Source organism: Macrosteles quadrilineatus, unplaced genomic scaffold (assembly GCF_028750875.1).
Source record: "Macrosteles quadrilineatus isolate MER2022 unplaced genomic scaffold, UCM_ALF_1.0 Scaffold_9__3_contigs__length_116548681, whole genome shotgun sequence".
Classification (NCBI taxonomy): domain Eukaryota; kingdom Metazoa; phylum Arthropoda; class Insecta; order Hemiptera; family Cicadellidae; genus Macrosteles; species Macrosteles quadrilineatus.
Genome location: NW_026542602.1, coordinates 10,270,151 through 10,294,625, shown reverse-complemented (window position 1 = coordinate 10,294,625; position 24,475 = coordinate 10,270,151). Strand labels below are relative to the sequence as shown.

The window sequence follows — 24,475 nt, the reverse complement described above, 5'->3', positions numbered from 1 at the left end:
AGTTGCAATTGCAAATATATAAAAAATAAACTACAGTACACAATTACTAGAAAAATACCGGTATGGATCATAAACATAAACAAATGACGTTGTTGGCCCGAATCCTATACTAATAGCATTGAACATATGTTTTGGCAGTTCCATTTAAGCAATGTTAAATAATGTTTATTTTCGGGCCAAAAACGTCACTTGTTTATGTTTATGATCCATACCGGTATTTTTCTAGTAATCGTGCTACAGTACCATTTTTAAAGTTTTAGAACATAGCTAGGGTGAAAAGATTTCAGAACAAATATTGTTAATAAAAGGAAGAACAAGAACAACTAAATCTGTAGAAAATATAAGTTTATTAGGTTATAAGTTTATTTAAAATATGTAATCCCTGAAATAATAGTAAATACAAATATAACACATTTTTACACAGTTTTTGTTCAATATGTCATGGTTTTAAGAGAGCAGCAGTTATAACTAATTATTCAGGCTATCGAACTACCAATAGTAAAAATTAACAGTTTTATAGCCTACACACTCTATTATGACTTAAAAATATAACCTTAGCTATTTAACACATGTTTCTTTGTTACATCATTTAATTACTTTTATTTTTTACTAAGGCATATAAAGTGTAAGCTATTTAAAATAGTCAAAATACTAGACTTAGACAATATACAATGGACAAATCTTTATGGTTTGAATGGCACAATGATTTTTATTTTTGAAAAGATCAAGAGTTAACAAAACTCACAAACGACTTACAAAAGAGTAGTTCTATGTGTATATTTCTGGATTGTACGTTAAAAATAATATACTTAAGCCAATCTTTAAAGGTGAATCCCGTGATACTTGTCTGCAACTAAAACACTTTTGACTATTTATCATAACATTCTTGAAATCTATCTCATTAGAATTGCATTATCTTACAAGCTAATTTATCAGAAAATCTACAACAAAAAATAATGAAACAGTCAGTCTGGTAAAATGGATGACTTTCAAACCTTTAAATTTCTAAAATAAGTTTATGTATGTGCTATTAAATGTAGGCCCTATCAATATCAAAAATACAAAATTATCCTACTTGTTCGGTTTCGGACTTTTGGACTAAAATTATTCACCAAGAAATCCTAATAACAATGAATGTATACATTTTTAAAACTCTTCGGCACCAGGAACTAACAAGATAATGGTGTAAAATAATTTATTCTAGCATGGTAGTTTTTACAAGAAATAATCCTTTTTGAAAGTTCTTTACTTCTATGTCTCTAATACAAAACTATGTACATAATCAGGCACTTCAAAATGTAGTGTAGAGAATTCATGAAAATATAAAAAAGTTCAGTTCAGTTTACACTGAAACCCAGATAGTTTTCTTTCATTTCTAAGCTAAGTTAAACTATAAATCCAAGTTTATATTTAGAATTTGTGCCACATAGCCACAACAAAGTTATATTATTCAAATCACAGAACCATTGTAAACGTTTCACTAATTATAAGAGAGCTTTATATGACATAAAAAAGTGAGTCTTTAAGATAAAGTGAGTGTTAACCGTAAAAATACTGTTATAAGGTGTACCTGCCCTTAATCACTGTTGTTAAACACTTGATTAGGCCGTTGTTGCTTTAAAATCTATATTTGAAAGTAGGCCTACTAATACATCCAAATATCAAATTACAAAATAAAATTCAAAGGAGTATAAACATGATACATAAAGAGAGCAACTTATCACTTGATGAAAGCCTAGTGTTTGGACCGCTTGGCGTGGCCTTCGATGGATATAAAACACTTTTCTTGCGTATTCTCCTGAACATAGTTGCTGCTGCGTTTGCGAGTAGGGGAGTTGGAGGGCGACTTTTGTTTTAAAATTTCCACATCATTCAAAATCACCTGAGCTCCACCACTGCAAGTGGGAATAACATCACCCTGCAAAAAACAGGATTAATGAAATAAGTCTTAAGGTGGTTTACATTCAGCATTTGCTGCATACTGAGAGGCTACTCATTGAATCATAACTAGAGTGTATGGGTGTTTCGTCTACTTGTCATTTGACAAACACCAGTGTCGGTGTTTTCCACAAAAGAAACTAACACACTGGACTCTGAAGGTGAGGATGTGTGGGCACCTCTAAGTTGCAAGTAAGTAAACACCAACCCAAGTAGCTCGCCTCTAGTTAAATGTTCTGCGCTCAGCGAATGCCGCTTTTATGGACCTGCCTTTAAGGTACTAGTATTCTAATTTCGGTGTATAGTAACGTTTTGTGTTTATTCAGCCAGAGAGGACTCTTTCCCATTCAGATAAGCCTGCTTTCCTCACAAAAAATCTTATAACTCTTTAGTCAGGTAGCTTGCCTCAATTTATCTTGACAGGGTATATTGGAAGCTTGTCTTTCTATGACAGTTATACCGGGTGTTTCTAAATGAATAGCTGGGTTTTAACGCTTTATAACTTTTATACTATTAAACTTACCACCATAAAATATGCATCAAATGAAAAAGCAGCTCAAAGAGTTTATGCCTTCCAAAGACACATCATTTAACAAAATTGATCTAGCAGAACTGTAGATTTAATTGTACAAGGCTAAAAAGTAGTCTTCAACTTTTTTCACCACTATAAATTCGGAGGTTGCTTGACGTTTTTGCAAATAACTTTTAAATGGTGAGGAAATCGACCAAAGTGGAAGGTAATATTCCGAAAGAGAATAAAATTTCCTACAATCTACTAGTATGCATTTCATGAAAATACTCAATAAATGTGGCCTAAATTTGGCTTAAAATAAAAAAGTGTGAAATTTAATGTTTGCTATGTTTATTGTCTACATTGAAGACGGGGATTTTCAATTTTTTCATTGTTGAGGCAATTTTTGGTACCTTTCTTGAGTATTTCCAAAAAATGCATACTAGTAGATTGTAGGCAATTTTATTCTCTTTCGGAATATTACCTTCCACTTTGGTCGATTTCCTCACCATTTAAAAGTTATTTGCAAAAACGTCAAGCAACCTCCGAATTACTAGTGATGAAAAAAGTTAGAGATTACTTTTTAACTTTGTACAATTAAATCTACAGTTCTGCTGGATCAATTTTGTTAAATAATGTGTCTTTGGAAGGCATAAACTCTTTGAGTTGCTTTTTCATATGATGCGTATTTTATGGTGGTAAGTTTAATAGTATAAAAGTTATAAAGCGTTAAAACCCAGCTATTCATTTAGAAACACCCGGTACTTTCAAGATCATTTCCTGACACCATATGACAGAAAAGATTTAATGTTAACCAATAGCAATATCTCCTGTACCTTGTAAAAGCAGGTCTCCAGATCCCCGTCACTGTCCTGCTCCTGTGTCATCAGACAATACTTCTCCTTGTTGTTGAGATCACTAGGGTCAGTCAGACGTGTAATACTCCTGCGGCGAGGCAGGTGAGGTTGCAGTACAGTGTTGAGAGGTACAGGAGCACGAGGTCTGTGTTCCAGCCACCTATCCTCTCCTACTGATCTGGACCTGGAAGCAACCATAGTTTCAAGTACAGTACCTGTATTATCAGATATCATTATGAATGGACGGGATTGTACCTTGAGATTGAGACAGGTTTTTATTTCCTTCCTGACTTTTAAGGGAGGAACAGGACAGGATTTTCCACTTGTGATCGCGACAAAATTTCATACACTTAGAACAGATCACGCCAGGAAAAAATCCTGAATTAAACGTAACTCCATCCAATGTCGCGTTCAAAATTTCAGGACCCGTTCATCTCTAGAACTACAACACATAAAAAATTATATAACACTTTACATCAAAATCAACTCAATTAATATTAAGGAAACAAAACTCATATAAATATTGAATTATTAGTTTTCTAATATTCAAAGTTATGGAGACAATTAGTTTCAAAGATTATCACAGCATATATTCTGTGAATCTTCAATCTTTTTGTACCTAACAATTGAATAGTGAAAAAATCTCAAATTTGATTTTGAAACAGCCTACAATAAATTTTAGAATACCAAAATGTGTTCTTAGAAATGACATAACAAATATTGTGAAAATCAATGTTTTCTGATAGGCTACTTACTTTCAAATAACCCAAAAACTAGATTCTAAACAAAATTTTTGATGGTGGGTAGGCCTACATTATTTTATGAGTTTAAATTTCCAGCAACACTGTTTTCACAAAAATCATTCAACCATAAGAGTAATAAATAGTTTGCTAAACATCCATGTCCTGCATTTGCAATAATGCATTCATACCCAAAAAAAACTTAACATTATTTATGATCTAAAAATCATTAAAAAGGAACTAAAACTTCTTAACATCTTTATTCAGACTCCATTTCATTTACTGCCTTGAACAAACGCATGCGTTATGATTGCAAGGACAAACAGTGAGTGTAACTAAATATGAGATTCAGTAGCTAAGCTACCTCTGATTGCCTGACCTAGGCTAGTGTGAGACTAACCTGCGGAAGCGTGGGTTGCTGACTGCTGGTGTTCTGGTGTGAGTCGCAGGAGCTGGAGTGTTGTACATAGCAGCCTGTAAAACACATATCACTAGAATAAACATACACAGAATAAATATATCTACATTATTAAAATAATTTGTTGGATTTTTGTATTCCACAAATTGACCCCTAAATATTTAATGTTAGGCATATTGGGTACCAATTTAAAGCTCATCTTATCCTCTAGATGTGCCTTTTGTGGGTTTGGATGATATCCCATCCAAGCCCTTTGTTGTATAGGCTTTTAAAATTTCAGAGTTTGTGCCGACTTCTGTTGTCAATCATGTGAACTTTTTCAAGTTTACATCATAACAGATGGCCATGATACAAATTTATTTACATCCATACGAAAATGGGGTTATCGTTACAGTTGGTGATGTTTTAGTGAATTCAAGTAAAATATTGTAATGTTTTGTATGATGTAGCCTAAAGAAGAAAATGATTTACGTTAGATGTTGTGTTTTGATGGGATTTGCAATAGAATATTGTAAATTAATTCAAATATATCACAGATTTTGAAGTCACAAAGTACCGATGGCTACTAGTATAAATTATAACAATTAAATTTAGTCCTTGCAATTCAAAAATTTAAAATTATGTTTCATATCCACAAGTTTATATAAGGTGAGGCAGACCACCCGTACACAATGTATAGCTGCCAAACCAATTGAGGTAGATCGTTCGTAACAACTTAAACTCCCCAAGTTTTACCCTGTAGAATTTGGAAAAAAATATTTTTAAATCTGCCAAACGCACCGAAAGAGTTATTAAAAAAAACTGTATGTGTTTTTTATTCTTAATATTCACTTCTATTCTTCCTATATGACCGCGCCAATTTAAAGAAAAACTCCTTTTGAAGAAATTAAAATGAGGTGAAATTTATTATAAACTACTTAGTCCTCATTTCATCCTATTTTTTTACTTAAAAAACTATATTTTCCACTACATCTTAACATTAAATTGCATAAATAGTAGCTTTCGTTACTAGTCTCTAAAGTAGGGTTTTTGGACCGATATCGTGTTTAACGAAATTCTATTAAAAAAGTTTATAAAAAGCATTTTAGGACGAGTTACGAACAATATTTTTCATTACATTGTCATATATTATAGCAGAAAATACAAAATATAGCCAAAAGTGTTAGAAACTTCCAAAACGTACACTTGTTCGTTTGCAGTCGGACAAGTAGGCCTAACACTGGCTGAGCACGTGGTTTTGAAGTGTTCACTTGCGCATGCACGAGCCCATGTACGTCACGTACGTTTTAGAAAAGTCACTCTCCGAGCGATTCACACAAGACCATCGTGTACGTACTGGACGTTCAGTACGTTCTGTACGCGCGGTGTGAATGAGCTCATATGATAACATGGGCAGCGATTTGCTGAAAAAAACGTACTAAACGTACAGTACGTCCAGTACGCCGGTGTGAAAAGGCCTTTACCAAACAAATACTGAACCATTGTTAATATATTGTTAAAACATTTTAAAGGATCAGAACAGCTGATTGGTTTTTGAGATAAGCTTTGACATAACCATATGATTCGAGTACGTACAATTTTACGGACTAGTCCGCAAAAATCTATAGACTCAAAACGATCCGTAAGACAGCTCTGTTTTTGAGACAATGTAATGAAAAAAGGTTTTTTACTAAGCCTGATTAACTTATTGTTGTGTATTTACTTAATTCATGAGAATAAAGTTCGGCTCAGGAAAAGCTCGAGGCTCCAGCTTTATTCAAAAGCTTGGCTTGATTGAAAATCTCAGGCTCTTCTAAAAGCAAGGCATAATTTATTAATCCAGACATTTCTACACAATATACTTAGACCTAACTTAGTGGAAATGTAAAAGGTTAACTTACTCAAAAAGATTTACAAAGTTTTACTACATCACACACTAACTGGAAAAGAAAGAGAGCCACAGATCAGCTTAAAAACCCTAGGTAAACACAAAATATAAACTTTAAACGTGGACTTATATTGGTTGAAATCCTCACATCGTCTTTTACAAGACTGAATCATCCAAGATAGGAAAAACTTAATGAACTTTTTGGTAGACATTTTTTTGTTTGACGTACCCGTTTGCGGACTGTGACACTGGAAGGGGTGGTGATACAGTCAGTAGTAGACGGTGTCCGTATATTGTATGCACTGGGAGTGTCCAGTGACCGAGGAGTGGGAGTGTTCAAATACTCGTCTGACAAGATACGTTTCACCTGCTGCAACTTACGATCCTTGTTCTTAATCTCCATCTGTAAAGGTGAGACAGAGTTTGACTTTGTTTCGATGTCTCTCATCTCAATACAAGATCACATTTTCCCCACATTCCCCAGCAGCAAAACTGGTCTTCTCAGTCACCAAGTATACCATTTACTAGGGATCTGCAGGTCCTCGATATTTTCAGGTCTGATCGTGTCAAAAATGATTATCGAGACAAGTGAGGTGGAGTGGAGCAGAATTCATAAAAAAGCCTACAACTGTATGAATGACCGTTAATGTAATAATTTGCATATTATATATTCAAAATACACGATTAGTAGACTATTGGGCAGGCAGTTATGATATATTAATTCAAATATATGATATGATAACTCCCTCAGCTCAGTAGTCTATTATATTATTAAAGTGATACAATAAAATTTTATGTAAACAGTAAACGTCATTTACCAAATAAAAATATAGGCATATGGCACATCAAAATGAAGCTAAGAGTGTGTAGATTTGCCGAAAAGAATTGATATGGACGAATTTCCTAAGGGCTCTGCCCCACAGGCTTATTTCCAAAGGGCTATTCCTGGCATGCTTCCAATTTTCAAATGGTTTAATTTAATTTGAATAATGAAACAGCTGGCCAGTACAATGAACTGTTGTTTGTTTATTTACTCTAAAAATATGTTTTCCTACAGTCACCCGACAAAGTTGGCTTCCTTGTACTGTTTATAGTACAGAAAGCTGCTAATTGCTGCATATTTATACTTTGCCTTACGGTTTATACTTTGCCGTACGGTTTATACTTTGCCGCACATCAGGATTCCAACGAAACAACACAAAACAGCGTGGTTCCATTATGCACGTAATCCGAGTACGCTTGGAAATAGGTTGGCAACACTTAAAGATAATTATACTATGAGCAGCTGATTGACTATTATAACTACGATTTAACCTGTCATTTCGTGTTTATAGTTTCGGTATTCCTGAACTTTCTGGACTTTTCTTTTAAACGTTTTTAAAACCTTCCTACGATCTTAATAAACAAGAAAATACCTATTAAGCATTTTTTTTAGGAGCGGAAACCACTTCAAATTACAAAAACATACGGAACTATATTCTCAAAACGCGGAGCACATTTCTTGCCGAGGAAAAATAGCGGAGTGATATGGACCGCGGGTACTACTTTCTCTAGGGCACCATTTGTGTGTTGCCAGCTGAACCTAAAAACGTGTTGCATAGTGTTTGAAATACTAATTATTTATATGCTTTATAGTGACTGTAGGAAAAATATAATGTGTAACACGAGTGAAAAAGGCCTTTGCTGCACTCGAGATCATTCCACACTCGCCTGCGGCTCGTGCGTAAACATTGCTCTCGTGTGCAGCAAAGTGCCACTTTCACCACTAGTTACACAAATAACTATTGTGGCACTTCATGTAGATTGAGGAGGGTTATGTTTGGTTTTAAAGTGAGGTTGTATACGTTTTGTAAAGTATTGCACAAAGTTTCTTTTTTTAATTTATATAGTAAGCTACATGTGAAGAAGCTGGACTAAAATTGAAGAATTATGGTAAAACATGTCATTCATAAAGCATCAATATGAAGCAATTGATGCTATTTCTACACTAAGGTATGTTGTCATATTCTTATGGATCTATTAACTTCAAAAGTAGGGGCTTGAAAGTAAGTAGGTTTACGCTTTTAAATCAGTTTGTTTATATTTTCAAACAAAATCATAGAGTTGCTGTATTTTAAAACACACATCAGCACCACTTTAATAGCTCTCTAGATCACATTTTCTGCCGTTCTGTAACGTTGCAAAGCACGGATATAGCAGCTTGTAAAAATTATAACGTTTAAAATCACAGCTTACTCAAACTTTTACTCTGAAAACAAAAAAGTTACTAAACACTGTACAGCAAAATATATCACATAAAGAACAGATGAATAGAAATTCTTGTACCTGCTGCTATTCATTGGCTACTGCTACATGCTGTTTAGAAGAATGTCAATAAAAACATTAGATAACTCATAAAAACGTATAAAACCATAGTACTGTACTTAATGATAATAATAACAGTCATAAAAAAAGATAAAGATAGCAATTACATAAAAACATTGCTTATTCTTACTTCTTATTAAAAGAGATTATTATTCGTGCTTCTTATTGAAAAAGAGGCCGCCAACCTCTTAAAAAAAAAAATACCCCCGCCGCAGCAAACCTGCAGACTAAGCGAATTTCCATTTGACTGATTGTATTTACACTGAAATGTCTACTTAAAAATATAACATTTATTCTTGATTTAAATAGAATTAGTTTAACAAGTACTTAGGTTTGCTGCATCAGGGAGGGTAAAACTGTTTTTTTTTTGTAAAATGTGAATAGTTAGTAAGAAATAAAAACATTTTCCAAATTTGATCAAAATATGTTCACAAACAAGCAAACTACAACAGTTTACTTATTCTCCATAAGAATAACATGGGAATTTTAAATTTACAATTTTTTGGAATTTTCTCCGTAACCATTAGGCGCATAATAACGCTTAAATATACTAAATTATTTATTTTTAAGCTCTACAAAATGGTTTGGAAAGAAATTGCTAAATTTTATGTTTTTTAGGTCAAAAATGGGAAAAACCTATTTTTACCCCATAAACCCCCCGTAAACCCCCGTTCCCATGGTCCGATCATGCTGGATCGCGAACTCGTTCGAATAAACGTAGGTTTACACGTTTGTACCAAATTTCATCAAAATCTGGTCATTTTTGCTCGAGTTATCGTGCTAACGGACACATATATATATATATATGATTTTGAACGGATGGTGTTTTTGGCCTCTAGGGACCTCAAAACGAAAAAAAAATCGGTCCCGCGTCCAGGTCTTACCATGAGTACTACGGTAATAGCTTATTCCCTATATGGGAAATTCGCTAAAAAGATAGCAATTACATAAAAACATCGCTTATTCTTTCTCTTGGGCTATTCTCTCTTGGGGTTCTCTTCATACAAACATTCAACAAGTTGTCATGGTTACTAATCACCCAATCACAAACTGTTGTGACATAGCAAGCGCATAGCAGACTATTGTCAGTGGAAGCGGATAGCTTGACTATGAAGCTATCAAGGTAAGAAGCCCACCTATTTCCCTTCTTACCTCCATCTTCCTCTTATGATCTGTCAGTTTCTTGTCCATTTGCTGGTTTAGTTTCTCAGCAGTCTGTGCGATCTTGGACTGATACCTCTGTTTTTCTCTCTCCCTATCCTGTAGTCGTCTGTTAAGAGCAGCATCTTTTTCGTGAAGCTGGTTGTTAAAAATCATGCAATGATGGTTAGTCAAGCGAACGGACAAAGATTGGAAATATTTTAAACAATTAAGATGAAAGCAGAAGTTAAACTCACCTGCAGTTAATATTTGTCAATTTGTATGTGTTAGGACCACATGTGCACTTACAAATTTTCATTTTGCTTGTGTGTATTTGTATTATTGCTTAATGATGAGAAATGGTAGAAAATGATTTTCTTCAATTTTCATGACCGAAGCTTGCACTTACAAAATGATAGATGTGGATACTATAAAGCTGAAGTTGGATATTAGAACTGTAACCTTTGACTATTGATACAACTAGCATTCAATCCCCATGTTTATACCACCATGTCACCAATCATCGTAGTTGATGTGAGCCACCGACAGATTGCTCAGATCTAAATTAGGCCTACTATTTTTTGTCGAATACACAAAACTTACGGAATGACTTATTGTGAGCTATAGCAACTGTTATGACTGTACTACATTCTGTAACTGGTTTACACAACTATGTTCTTTTTTAATACAAAAATGGCCAAAGCTGGTCCATATAGATGGGATGTCTACTTCAGTAACCAATAGTCAATGCTGTAACTTATATTTTATGTCAGTAGAAACAAATAAAAATACCAAGTTATATTCGCCCAGAAAAAGTTAATTTTGGTTTTCTTTTAGTAAAATTGTCAGTTTTTAGTATTTGAACTTTTAAAAGTTTAATAAAAATGTAAAGGACTCACATCCTCTTGCAATCTCTTGATGACCCTCTCATAACCAGAGTTTTGCTTCTTCAGCGATGCAAGTTCAACCTCCTTCTTGTCAAGTTGTGATTCCAGATTGGCAATCTGTAACCAAAAAAGTACTCTAAGTTTTTAGTTGGCTCCAACCAAGAAAAATGCTTTTATTTAATAGGCTATTTGGAATGTTATATACCTCAAGTGTAAAAACCTTTTTAACAAATTGCTCTTTCGTAAGCTAACTATTAATTGTAAGAACACAACTTGAATTTATTTAAATAATGGTTTGTATTACTTGGTATGCCGAGTGATCCTCATTTATTAATACACACTTAGTTTCAGACTTCTACAGTATTTCATCAGCTGTCACAGAAATTTCAAATGAATGTGTAATCTAGCGCATGTAGGCAGAGCTGTCAAAATCAGTAAAATAACACACAATTTAAAAATCCCTATACAAACCTTAAACTATAAAAGCCCCAGAAGATGAGTCATGATACGTGAGGACTAAAATCATACATATCAGGTAATATAAGAAAATAGTTAATATATAGCAATATTTTCGATTATAGAGTGATACTGAGACAAATTTATCATTAAATAAAACAAAACCATAGTAAACATTCATAAACAACATGAAAAAAACTGTTAAGTTCTAACAACTATTTAGGCAATCTCACCTTTTCTTTGTAAGTTCCAACTTCCGAGGAGAGTAAACTGCTTTTATGTGTTAGTATTAGTAACTCCTCCTCACTCTTCATCAGAACATCACGGAATTCCTTTTCTGCAAACAATTCAATGAAAATAAAATTTTTTCTAATGATACAGACTAGTGATGGTCGGATTTGGATATCGGACAACCGGATCAGCCGGATCCGAGCTAGAACCGACACCGGATCGGATCCAAAAAATTCCGGATCTTGGGCTGGATCCGATTTTTTCCAATTTTCCCCGATTTTTTTACTAACACGAAGATGTCTGTATCCATGTAAAAAACCGATTTTTTACTCAATGTCACAGTGCTGTATATTACGACGTCAATAACCTCTATAGTTAGGCAATGTCACAGTACTGTATATTACGACGTCAATAACCTCTATGGTTGTGCAATGTCACAGTACTGTATATTACGACATCAATAACCTGTATGGCTGGGCAATGTCACAGTACTGTATATTACGACGTCAATAACCTCTATGGTTGTGCAATGTCACAGTACTGTATATTACGACGTCAATAACCTCTATGGTTAGGAAATTTCACAGTACTGTATATTACGACGCCAATAACCTCTATGGTTGTGCAATGTCACAGTACTGTATATTACGAGGTCAATTTTAACCTCTATAGTTGGTCAATGTCACAGTACTGTATATTACGACGTCAATAACCTGTATGGTTGGGCAATGTCACAGTACTGTATATTACGACGTCAATAACCTGTATGGCTGGGCAATGTCACAGTACTGTATATTACGACATCAATAACCTGTATGGCTGGGCAATGTCACAGTACTGTATATTACGACGTCAATAACCTCTATGGTTGTGCAATGTCACAGTACTGTATATTACGACATCAATAACCTGTATGGCTGGGCAATGTCACAGTACTGTATATTACGACGTCAATAACCTCTATGGTTGTGCAATGTCACAGTACTGTATATTACGACGCCAATTGCCTAACCATACAGGTTATTGACGTCGTAATATACAGTACTGTGACATTGCCCAACTAATATTATCAACTAATAGTCAACTAATTTTAAGATTTGGAAAAGTTTTAGTGTCCCCAAAAAATGAGGGATTATGGGCTCAACTGGAGACTCTATATATAAGATATATTAACCTTTAAACATTACCAATTTAATTTTAACCCTCCAAGTGTCCATAGTTTAGGCCTTAATATCCACCTATTTTTGGCGCATTTGCAAGGTTTTATTAAAACGGATCTGAGAAGCTTAAAACAATGTTAATTCTAATGTTCTATATACCATTTTGTTTGGAAAATCATGGGCTTCAATATTATATAAAAAACATAAGGAACATTTAAAAAAAAAAAAAAATTTTTAGGTAAAAAAAATATAATTTTGAAAATTTTCAAAAAAAAAATAAGTTCGCGCTCAATGAAATTGTATAAATTATAGGCCTATAAATATTTGAAAATAGCCACTTTGTTCTAAATTTTATGAGGATTACAAATATATAATAATATAAGGAAGTATATTTGCAAATAAATAAGTTATGGGCAAAAAACTGATTTCAGTACATAGCGTTTAGCTAAGAATGCATAGCCTAACCATAGCTAGGAATCTGGCTGATAATTTACATCAATATCACTACCTACTTCTTCAGGATCATCAACCAGCACTTCAAAACCACTTAAATCTTCTTATAATGCACCACGTATATCACTACTTTTGATTTTTAACACTCAAACAATGATAAACGTAATAAAACACATCAGTCATCGGTCCGGGGGAACGTAGCTGTTTACAAATACACGCACGTCAGCTGTCTGCTACAATATTTTCGGAACTAAAATGAATAGCGCTTAGAGACAGACCTCTGGAGAAAGCTTAGAATATTACGGAAAGAACGATACCTAACTCGATCCAGTTCAATCCGATTCAGTCAGTCATAGAGCCTTCGCCGTAAACGATGTCTGCGTGTCAAAAAATCGACAAGTAACACTACACAAAGTGTGCTGCTTGTCGAATTTTCGTCAAGTAACACTGGGAGGGTTAAACAGTATGATTTAAATTGGCATTCTGTTAATTACGTTTTTTTAACAAGTCCTTATGACAGTGGTTATCTGGATCCGGATCCGGTACCGACATTTTCTTGGATCCGCCCATCACTAATACAGACGCTATTCTAATGCAAGTTTATGACCTAGCCACTCAAAAACTCAATGTTAAAAACTCATTTTGATTTAAAACGTTGAAAAGCAGCCGAGAATGGTGATAAAATACTGTCAAAAGGGGATGTACAAGATAACAGTCAGTTGGACTCCTACCTTGCTTTCTATGGCAAACAGAGATACTGCAACTGTAAGTAATATATTTTAAATCCTGAAATACATAGAAGAGTGGAATTACAACCCGGTTTAAGGCAGTTTGCAACTACAACAGTTTGCAAACTATAGGATCTACCTAATACCCCCGCCGCAGCAAACCTGCAGACTAAGCGTATTTAAACTTGTCTGATTAAATTTTTACTAAAATATTTCCATAAATAAGACATAAGTATTCCCTATTTAAATAGCATTATATTTAACGAGTGCTTAGGTTTGCTGCTACGGGAAGGTAAAAAGTGTTTTTTGACCATACGTCAATAGTATAGTATGAAACAAATAAATTTGCCAAATTTTATCAATATATATCCATAAACAAGTAAACTACAACAATTTTCATTTTCTCCATAAGAATAACATGGGAATTTTAAATTACACTATTTTTCCGTGACTGTTAGGCATATAACAGCGCTTAAATATACTAAATTATTCCTTTTTTTAAGCTCTATAAACTGGTTTGAAAATAAATTGCAAAATTTTTTGTTTTTTATGGTCAAAAATGGGAAAACCCCATTTTTACCCCATAAAACCCCATTCCCATGGTCCGATTATGCTGGATCTCAAACTCGTTCGAATAAATGTAGGTTTACATGTTTGCACCAAATTTCATCAAAATCGGATCATTTTTGCTTGAGTTATCGCGCTAACGGACACATATATATGAATTTGAACGGATGGTGTTTTGGCCTATAGGGACGTCAAAATAAAAAATTAAATCGTTCCTGGGTCCAGGTCTTACCATGAGTACTACGGTAATATCTTACTAGTGTACATGTTGCTCGAATTCGAGCAATTACAAAGTATTACAGGAGTTATTTCAGATTGAATAACAGTCATATTTACAATGAATTTAAAAGAGTCAACTCAAATATTACCGTTGTGTAACTCAGACCCTGTTTATCTTCGTTATTGATAAACCTAAAGCATTCCGGACGGTTCTCTCCTTCTCAAAATGCCTTGCTGTACAGGCAACGCAGGTCATTAATAGAGGGCCAATTGAGAACGAAAAGTCGTTTTGGGGTAGTGTAAGGGCGCATTTGTAACCAAATAGTTGAAGTTGTCCAGGTTAATGTTCAGACTGTTAAGCTGATGAGTTAAGCCTATTACGCGCCACTGTTCTGTAGTTGCGGTCGTTATCACGATTGCGCCTCCTGTCTATGTTTCGTTGTCGTTGCGTCGGAGACATTTAAAAGAAATAAACAACAAATAATAAACAAATTATAGCTACACAAAACGACGATAAATGCACAAATTTAAGTTACAATCATGCTAACACAATCCATCATAGCGACACAAAACAACGATAAATACACAAATTTAAGATACAACCATACTAACACGATCCGTCTTGGGGGTTATGTTTACACAAACTCAAATAGTAAATAAATGTACTCAATGTGTTTCATTGAATTGAAAAGTAAATAACAGCAATAAAATTATACAGCTGATCAAAATGTAAACAATTATGTTCTTCATAAGGATAACATGGGAACTTTTAAAGCCACTGGGGCAGAGCCCAAGGGACTTTTTAAAAAATGTAAGGTCAGTTTGCAAATCTACGTGACACGCCCTTTCCAATGAGACGTCAATGGATAAAATCGGTTAAGAAATGGCAGAGGAGTTCAACCGAAAAACTTTCGTGTAGCGTATTAATTATATAGATTCCCTATATGGGAAATTCGCTAAAAACAAAAAAGTTGTGTAGGTGTAATCAAATACTCAACAGTCACAGTACTTTGGAAATGAATGTACTTAAGCTTGCTCCTAAGCCAAGGTCCTTTAAAGGACCCTGAGTAATTCACACAACAAACAACTAACGTATTGTCCTAGTCCTAGCAAAGGACTTTTTGAAAAATCATTATGAAAAAGTGAGAATGAAGAATTCTTCCATCAATATAATTTCTGAAAACATCCTAGACACTAGGACCGAATAGTATTGTTAACTGGTTAAGGGTGTAACAAAGAGCAAGGGCATAGGTTTTTAGGATATTTTGAGAGGATAGCAGGCTTACCTGAATGGGAAAGAGTTCAAAGTGGCACATCAAACACAAAACTTTACACTATACACACAACCAAAATTATCAGAATATTTTGATGTTTGATTACTGAATTATAATATTTCACTGTCACTGACAGCATATTCAACTAAGGAAGAGAGAGTTTTCTTTAGGTCTAATATCCTTAGTATTGTCAAGAGTGACCATTGTGTGTATTATACCCATGGACTCAAATTTCTCAGACGGATTAGATAAATTCATTAGATTAATTGGCCATTTTTTCTTAAAATGACCTCAAGTTTGCACTAAATTAGTGGTACTCTATACTGTAACATCTGACCACACAAGTACTAAATAAGAATATATCTAACACAATACCTTTGGCTTTAAGTTCGACGTCCATCTTTTTATTTCTTGCTATTTCAACTTCCAGGAATGTCATCAGGTTCTTTAACAGTCGGTCATCCTCGGGCCCCATCAGGCAGAGGTCAGGGAACTGGGAGGCTAGGCTAACAACAACAGCGCATGCAAATACAGAGTTACAACAGAACCACTAGCTATGCCTGATTTGAGAACTACAAGCTCACTCAAACAGTAAAAAACATAATTATATACAGCTACGATAGAAGGCGAAATTCGGGTTTTGTTGCTATTTCTAAGAATATCAGAAAACAATTACTCATGTAGTAAAAAAACTTGTTTATTCAGTTATACTTTTGGTTTCTTTAAAATAAACTCATTTAGTAGTTAGCATAGCCAACATCATACATCAAGAAAGCAAAAAGTAGTAGGCATATGTTACAATTTGCTTACTCTTACTTACTTATGTTACAATTTAGCGTGAAAAAAAAACAATATAGAATAAGGACAGCTTAACATATATGAGCATGGTTATTTTTTATTTTTATTAATTTCTTATGGATTACAATATTAGATGAGCAGACAAACCTGTAGACAGCATTGACACCAACATCAATAGGAATGTTCTCATTGTTGACTTCATTCAGATTAGCCATTGCACGTTTAAAAATCTGAAACAAAAACATTGTAGTGTATATTGTCATAATTCCTGACAAGATAACTTCACAAAAGACGTCTGTGCTATAAAGATATAAAGCGCACGCAATGTACCTGGTTTGCCCTTCGTCGGCCAGCTGGCAAGTTGTCAATATTCCGCAGAGGTGTCGGTTTGACCACTTGCACTTCCTGGCTCATCTCAGAGAACTTCATCACGTGAATGTTCTCGTCATAGTCGTCTGATCTAGGGTTGACACACACGATGACACGTACGATGCACTCCCCGTCAAAGAAGTTCTTGAACAGATGAGTCAGCTTGGAGTCTCTGTATGGTACCAGCTTGTTTGTGCCATTGGCTTGGTTCTCTCGTAAAATCTCCAGGCAAGTGCGTAGAGTCATCAGGGAGTTGTTAATGTTCCCTGAAACAAGCAATAATTACTCAGCTTGTTCTGATATACATAACAATTTAAATATTTAAAATAACTAGAAGTCATGAATTGCATCTTCAATGAATAAATACAAGTTGAATTCTAAGTCAAGATAAATAATTGAATTGATGCAAGACAATTCTGAATTTTCAAATACGATAAAATGAAATGTGTGAATTTTCAATTCTCACTTAACAAATAGAACAAAAAGAACGTGTGTGTCTCCTCGCGTTTTCAATTCAGTGCAACCTCCGCCAGGTTAAAGACGTCAACACAAACTGTTGAAAATAATCTCACTACTAGGACTTAACATGACTACGGTAACCTTCTTTCTTGGGGGAATTCTTTTTAGGAAATTCGCTAAAAAACTTAATCAGCCAAACCTATTTTTTTTTATATGACTTTTTCAAAAATCAAAGTGTCTATAAATCTAGATTCCCAAAGGAAAAATCTTGACCCTTTTTATTTAGGGATGTGAAGGTTTTAGCGAATTTCCCTAGGGAAGTAGCTATTACAGTAGGTATCAGCCTACACAAGATTTAAAATTAATCAAAACCGAAATGGTGGTATCCACTACTTACCAGATGCGTTGGCGGATGTGTAACTATTATATGCAACAGATGTAAAGATTAAAATGTTTCTATTATTTGTCCTCTTCCCGTTGCAAACCACGGGTACAACAGCTAGTATATATATATATATATGTGTGTGTTCGTGAACGCGATAACTTGAGTAATTTTTGTCCGATTTTGGTTTAAAGGTGTAAGAGGGGGTAAACTTGAATGAGTCCACGAACCAGATGATCGGACCATGGGAACGGGGTTTTATGGGGTAAAATTTGGTTTTTCACATTTTTGACCCTCAAAACACAAAACTTCGCAATTTCTCTCTAGTCCTTTGTTACGGTTATTGGTAACGGGGGAAAATTCAAAATTTTAAATTTAAAACTCCCATGTTATTCTTATGGAGAATGTTGTAAAATGTTGTAATATGTTGTAGTTTGCTTATTTATGGAAATATTTTGATCAAACTTGCCAAATTTATTTATTTTACCTACGACCGTTTTTTAAAGTAGCCGTTTCAGTACAGTTCTTAGAATTGAAAAGTATCTCATAACAGCATTGTTTACTTTCATAACAGCATAGTTTTACTCATAACAACACAGGTAACGGACCAATGAGGTTCAAGGATTGAGAGAGGAGAAGAAAAATTGTAATGATTCGAAATTCAACTAATCAGCTGTTCAGGCCAATTTAATTGTTGATTGGTGAAATTAGTATTTGATACAATGTTTCGCTGCATCACTGTCAGTGGCAATTAGAGGTTATAAACAAAAACATAACCTCTCTTAGAAGTTATGAGTAGTGATTTTTAGTAATTAAAACACCGTCGTAGGTAAAGTAGTGTACGCAACTCGCGTAAATAGTGTTTACGACACTCGTAGAAGTTTTTAACCCTCCGAGTGTTATGTGTCGAAAAATCGACACATAACACACTTTGTGTAGTGTTTTGTGTTGATTTTTCGACTCACAAACACTGTTTACGGCGAAGGCTCTATGACTGACAAAATCGGATTGAACTGGATCGAGTTAGGTATCGTTTTATTTGGCAGATTCTAAGCTTTCTCCCGAGGTCTGTCTCTAAGCGCTTTTTTTTCTCGAGCCGATCATAATTGTAGCAGACAGCTGACGTGCGTATTTGTAAACAGCTTGGTTAACCTCACACCGATGACTGATGTGTTTTATAACGTTTATCATTGTTTTAGTGTTAAAAATCAAAAGTAGTGATATACGTGGTGCATTATAAGAAGATTTAAGTGATTTTGAAGGGCTGGTTGATGATCCTGAAGTAGTAGGTAGTGATATTGATGTAAATTATCAGCCAGATTCCTAGCTATGGTTAGGCTATGCATTCTTAGCTAAACGCTACGTACTGAAATCTGTTTTTTGCCCATAACTTATTTATTTGCAAATCTACTTCCTTATATTATTACCTATATATTTGTAATTCTCATAAAATTTAGAACAAAGTGGCTATTTTCAAATATTTATAGGCCTATAATTTATACAATTTCATCGAGCGCAAACTTATTTATTTTTTTTAATTTTCCAAAATATTTTTTTTTTTTTACCTAAAAAATTTTGTTGAAACAAATGTTCCTTATGTTTTATGTATAATATTGAAGCACATGATTTTCCAAACTAAATGGTATATAGAACAGTATAATTAACATTGTTTTTAAGCTTCTCAGATCCGTTTTAATAAAACCTTGCAAATGCTCAAAAAATAGGGAAACATCAAGGCCAAAACTAGGGACACTCGGAGGGTTAAGGCACTCGCCAAGGCTCGTACCTTAAATTTTCTACTCGTGTCGTTAACACTATCTTTACGCAATCGTTGCGTAAACTACTATTACTAAGCTATTAATATTTTACTAAAACACACTGTATTAGTTTCAGTTTCCTTGTAGCAGCAAACCTAGGTACTCGTTTAACCTAATTTTATCCAAACAGATTTAATTAAAAAAACATTGAGAGAAATGGAAATTTGCTTAGTCGTCAGACGGTTTGCTGCGGTGGGGGTATTGGGAAAGGATTAAGGGGTATTTTTATACATAACTACTGGGAAACAGAAGAAGAGGGAGACCAAGAACCACGTGGAGACGTACTGTGGAGAAGGAGTTACAGAGTCAGGGCATGACATGGGCTAGGGCAAAGGAGCTGGCCAACCAAAGGGACCGCTGAAGAGTGTTCGTCGAGGCACTATACTCCCCCTAGGAGCGCAAGTTAAGTCCCCCTAGGAAATAAGTCAAGTTTATACCTAACTCACTAAACCCTATTGGTGGATATCACTTACCAGCCTCCCTGAGCCGCTGCCCCGTGGTGTTTGTTCGGTTCATGCGCTCACTGCCGGCCAGGTCCACAAAGGACAGCTGACTGACACTGATCCTACGCTTGTCCTGCATCACAGTCTCCCCACAAGCGTCCAGCGGCGCCTGGACCACCCGCACAGTGAACACCGAGTGACTGCGGCTAGACTCGGCATTCAGCGTGTTGTGCGCCATTCGCCGCCGGCGTAAACCCTTGTTAAACACCTGCAGACAGTATAAAAACGTGTTAGGGGCTTATAGTGGTAATCTGAAGGTCCCAAGCAGCATTGACTCTTTACCCAGACGTCATTTATCATTGGGCTATAAATCAATGAAGTTGTCTAAAAAAGTTCAACATTAGATGGTACAGAGACCAGGGTTTGGACCGTCCTATTACACATAAAAATGCCAATGTTGTAGATAAACACAAATAAATAAACAGTGGTATTTGGACACTGTGTTGCAGCATAGGAATCAAACTTTTTCTTTATGCTTTTTCTTGTCAAACACTTTTGATATTATTATTGTATATAAGTGAAGGTAGTATAGCCAGGTTTTTAATCAAATAAAAAATTGGCGACAGCTGATCCATATAGATGGGATGTCTTCTTCTGTATCCAATAGTCAATGGTAGTATCTAAAGCTGTGGCTGTATCAACAATTCATTTTATCTACCCAATAAAAAAATATCTATCTTTGAATGTATTAAAAGTGATATTTATTTACAAAGAATATACTAGTTACTAAAAGGAAAATCTAGATGACTTTTCAGTAATATTTTAAAGTAAAGAAATCCATGTTAGTGAGAAGTTATCTTTTAGATTAGGGGTTTTTTTATTTGAAAAATCAATGGCTGTTATGTTTTTCAATAAAGTTATGAGAGTGTTAAATGCAGAAGTTTATATTATTTTTAAATGATTTATGAAAAATATAAACTATGTAGTTTTCCATGGTGCTTATAATTTTGGGAAATGAAAAATTAGCTGTTTCTAATTATTTCATTTTTATGACTGCAATTAAATCCGTGCCTAGCTTTGTAATATAAATCAGAGATTTCTGCAAACCCCTGATAGAATCAGTGAGTTTGAGGTTTCATTGACTTTTTAGTAAAATTAGCGACATACGACATCTAGACCCCCCAATAAATCAATAAGGCTTAGCTATATATAATTATACCTAACACATAGTGGATTATAAGTTACCTCAAAAGCATCGTCTGTGCTCTTCACCTCAACTTCTGTGACCCCGTGAACATACATGTTCTTGGCTCCGTCTTCTCGGACCAACTTGCTCTGTGGACCTCTGCAAAACACATTGAAGGTTATTTACCCCTTATAAATACATGACAAAGCCATCCAATATTCACACACATCATTCAAGGAGTAGTGTCATATTTTTTTTTATGTATCCCACTCCCTACAGTACTATGTAGTTTTCTTAGAGGGCAGTTCAGTTAGGCCATAGATATTGTTCTTGTCAACTCGTGCTTGTCTCCTGATACTAGGGGCGCTATACGTAATAGTTTTTTTTTTACAGTACTGTTTTAAAGTATATAAATCTAGCCTACTTCTGTGATGTTATGTAAACAATAGATTTAATGTTTCCCGAAAAAAGTCAGAATAGAAACAATAGAAAGGCAACACAATAGAAGGGTGGGAGGGGTTGGGCAATGACCTCGAAAGGAGCCCAGGTAACGGGTAGCAACAGTGAGTCGAATAGGCCGTGAGAGGGGAAGGGGTGGGTACGACCTTGAAGCTATATATAGACTTGCACTACTTCCCTAAATCTAAAGGACTGGCGAGTGGTATTCCAATCACAGGACAAGATACGTTGTTTTTCGGAAATCCATTGCCCGGTTTGTCTTTGGATTGTCTTATTGTGTAGAAACTTTGAATAATAAAAAAAAAAAAAATTAGAACTAACCACGATTATTTAGCATTGATTGTGTATATTAAATGATAGGGACCAGGGGAAATATACAAACTTTTGTCATGATTTGAATTTTAACATCAAAATACAATATTGCACAATCATGATATTTTAGGTCATTGACCTTTATTATGCATCCGGTATTGCTGTTTCAGAAGAGAAGCTCGTTGATAAATTATAAATTGATATTCCCGTATACTTTCTCTTTGTTCTTCTATTTCTTGGGTTTCCCTTCATCACGCATTCAACAAGTTGCCTAGTTGCCATGGTTACTAATCAGTAATCACCCATGTCGTTATCAGCTTTTGTGACATAGCGCACAGGAGAGGGTAAAACTTGACAAAAATCGGTTAATTTTTACCTATTATTTAATTACCAATGTACTTTATTGGTACTGTATTAATAAATTGGCCGATTTTTGTCAAATTTTACACCAAATTTGTTGAAATTTCAAGGTGAATATCAATAAAACAATTATTACCAAATATTTTTATTAATTTCAAAGATTGATTTGTGGTATTGTGTTCCCCACTGAGTGCAGCCGAGCGGCACTAATGAGGGTTGAACCGCCTTGGGGGTGGACAATAGACGGCTTATCAGACCCTCCCCTCCCCAGTGGTCTGGAGAAAAAGCTTGTAAGAAAACTATTGCACAAGCGTGACTTGATTGGGCTACTTCAACTTTAATTTTTTCAAATTAAATGTGATGTTTCAAAATCCAAAACAATAATTTGGAACCATACTGCATAACAATAATGGACTGCAATAATTGTTGAATATACAATCCATTTTTAACAAACTAAGATTATACTATTCAAATACAATTTTAAAAATTATCTTGGTATTTTACTTAGGGTAATGAAGTTATGTAGGCTCGTGTAATTCTCGGTTCATCAAGGTTCTACTGAATTATGTTTGGCAGTGTATAAGTGTAGAATGTAATTTATAAATTCAGGGATACACACTTTTTACAGAGTTATAAAGCCTAATTGCCCCAATTAACTTGCCACAATATCAAATCTAGAGCCCAGCTTAGTGCATTAGTGATGTTTTATAAACTTGGCAAACCCGCAGAATGCCACTTAAGGCCAATAATTCATTCCAAAAACGTAAGGAAATACAATGTGAAAATAAACTTGAGATAGAACTCCTTGTCTTGTGAGAACCAGGAAACAACATAAAAAATAACCTCAAGTAAACAAGCCCAAACGTTTTGACATCAGTCCTGCTGAGCTAAAGTGTTGTGTGAAGATTTCGGCTGCTAGTGTACTTAATTCAAGCAACCAACTTTTGAAAATAGATGTTGTGAATTGTGATTTTTAAGAGAGAAAAACTGTGGACGTGGCTAATTTGAAATTCTATGATTCAAAATCGTCATTTAAGTTTATTGACACAAATTTACAGTGTTTTATAGGTTAAAAATGCATATGCAGCTTATTATTAACCGCGCCGAACTATCCGAATCCGAAAATATCCGAATCCGAACCTCCCAATATCCGATCCGAACCGAGCCTCAACTATCCGATCCAAAATGAAATTTCACTATCCGCACACCTCTATAAATATCTTTGTATTTACATTCAATTTTGTCTTTCAAAACTACAAAATTTTACCCTTAGATTATCTAAAAGGAGCTTCCGTACAGCCAGGCCACATACCCTATTAATTTCAAATCAGAAAAGTGTCCATTCCTGAGGGGTTATTATAAAGAATATACTGACTGTATATTAAATTCAACTATCCCCAAGCTCCAACAATTGTCAATAGGCTAAAGACAGTCTGTCAACTTTGCTACACACCTGCCCCTAGATAGTTCTTCAAAGTTCTCATCCAAAAGATCAAATACAGAATTGTTGTAGATCTCGATGTAAGTTACAAACACAGCGTACATGTTGTCTTCATGAACATCTTCTATTTTAACCTCCTCTGCAATCCTATTGGCCCAATCACTCTCCTGTCTGAAACAGAAACAAGAGAAAGTATTAAAACACAAGTTGTTAGAAACCAGTGACAAGGTGACAAACAGGAATTTAAATTTACAATGCAGCTTAGTTATTGTGTTTATATTATTTTTTTTGCAAACTTCCCATATAGGGAATATTAGCAAATTTTCCAAATTGGGAATTAACAAATTCCTCATATACGGAATAAACTATGACTGTGGGTCTCATGGTAAGACCAGGACCCAAGATCTATTTACTTTTTTCATTTTGATGTCCCCAAAGGCCAAAACACCATCTGTTGAAATTCATATATGTGTGTCCATTCATAACTTAAGCAGAAATCATACGATTTTGATGAAATTTGGTACAAACGGCATCTTCTAATAACATGCGCACAAGCACAAGCAACTGTGTTCACACTGGGCTTACACACTAGGTCGCCCAAAAGCTGGCGATTGGGCGTGTAAAATAGCCGCTGAGTCA

The 24,475-nt window shown here is 34.7% G+C and overlaps 1 protein-coding gene across 4 annotated transcripts in view; it reads right to left on the bottom strand.

Annotated features, from left to right (window-relative positions):
- Positions 1-328: 328 nt before the first annotated feature.
- LOC129003095 (kinesin-like protein KIF23) overlaps positions 329-24,475 on the bottom strand; it is a 34,701-nt gene continuing 10,554 nt past the window's right edge. For 3 of the 4 annotated variants that reach the window (XM_054431327.1, XM_054431329.1, XM_054431328.1), the window contains exons 4-16: positions 23,849-24,007; positions 21,324-21,423; positions 20,109-20,346; positions 16,939-17,243; positions 16,756-16,838; positions 16,186-16,316; positions 11,412-11,515; positions 10,735-10,839; positions 9,848-9,994; positions 6,561-6,734; positions 4,447-4,520; positions 3,286-3,490; positions 329-1,918 (exon numbers count right to left, since the gene is read on the bottom strand). In XM_054431327.1, coding sequence (XP_054287302.1) covers positions 1,736-1,918; positions 3,286-3,490; positions 4,447-4,520; positions 6,561-6,734; positions 9,848-9,994; positions 10,735-10,839; positions 11,412-11,515; positions 16,186-16,316; positions 16,756-16,838; positions 16,939-17,243; positions 20,109-20,346; positions 21,324-21,423; positions 23,849-24,007 — 2,008 coding nt within the window. In that variant the 3' untranslated portion in view covers positions 329-1,735. The remainder of the gene's footprint in view (positions 1,919-3,285; positions 3,491-4,446; positions 4,521-6,560; positions 6,735-9,847; positions 9,995-10,734; positions 10,840-11,411; positions 11,516-16,185; positions 16,317-16,755; positions 16,839-16,938; positions 17,244-20,108; positions 20,347-21,323; positions 21,424-23,848; positions 24,008-24,475) is intronic. The other variant, XM_054431330.1, reaches the window with a different exon arrangement.